The sequence below is a fragment of the Sinocyclocheilus grahami genome, unplaced genomic scaffold (genome assembly GCF_001515645.1).
Source record: "Sinocyclocheilus grahami isolate Dianchi unplaced genomic scaffold, SAMN03320097.WGS_v1.1 scaffold11703.1, whole genome shotgun sequence".
Lineage (NCBI taxonomy): Eukaryota > Metazoa > Chordata > Actinopteri > Cypriniformes > Cyprinidae > Sinocyclocheilus > Sinocyclocheilus grahami.
Window position 1 is genome coordinate 1 of NW_015513988.1, and position 896 is coordinate 896.

Consider the following 896-nt stretch of genomic DNA (forward strand, 5'->3'; position numbering starts at 1 on the left):
GGCAGCAGCCGGCTGGATGAGCGTGTGTTTGCCATGTGTCAGCTGAAGCAGCAGCCGCTGGTGTACCTCATGATGATGGTCCATCCGGGCCTGTACCGCGTGGATGAGCTGACAGATGAGGTCAGTCCGTCAGCAGATCTCGTTCAGTCAGCACGTGTCTGAAGTAAACCCTGCTGTGGGTAAAACTCACATTTTCAGTAATCGCTGGGATCTGATGCTGAATAAGACCATCCAGAGTCATGCACATGTTCTTAATATCAGATGAAGTCCAGTATATTTACAGCATATTAGATTGTGCTGGTTTAAGTTCTCTTAGGACAGTATATTACTCGGCAAACACTTTCAAAGAAACAGAGTTAACCCTGAATTGGCCATCCCAGATCAGGATGAGTGTGTTTCTTCATCAGGTTTGTAGAAATGTAGCACTGCACCAGTGTCTCAGCAATGGATGCTCTGAAGTGAATGGGTGCCGTCAGAATGAGAGTCCAAACAGCTGATAAAAACATCACAATAATCCACAGCACTCCAGTCCATCAGTTAACATCTGGAGAAGACAAAAGCTGAAACTAATCCAGCATCAAGATGTTTTTAACTAAAATACAAGTCCATAATAACTCTTCCTCCAGTGAGAAAGTGTTCTGGTGTGAATCAGGAGAGAAATCTGCACAGATCAAGCAGCGTTTAAACAGCTCTAAACTAATAATGTGGCCGGATTTTGATGTGAGAGACAACAGCAGATGCTCTTTTTCACTGGAGGAAGAGTTATGGATTATGGACTCATATTTTAGCTGGAAGCGACTGTTTCAAGACAGCTTTTCACTTCTCAAGACGTAAGATGGCAAAGATCATCCGACTGCTTTCATCTCACCTGTGTGAGGATCAGCCGTGGGTTTGTG

General features: G+C 44.4%; 1 protein-coding gene across 1 annotated transcript in view; it reads left to right on the top strand.

The window, feature by feature from the left end:
• Positions 1-3: 3 nt before the first annotated feature.
• LOC107578733 (protein transport protein Sec24A-like) overlaps positions 4-896 on the top strand; it is a gene marked incomplete at its 5' end in the record, with an annotated part of 3,960 nt that continues 3,067 nt past the window's right edge. The window contains one exon of the mRNA XM_016264661.1: positions 4-120. Within this exon, the coding sequence (XP_016120147.1) occupies positions 4-120 (117 nt within the window). The remainder of the gene's footprint in view (positions 121-896) is intronic.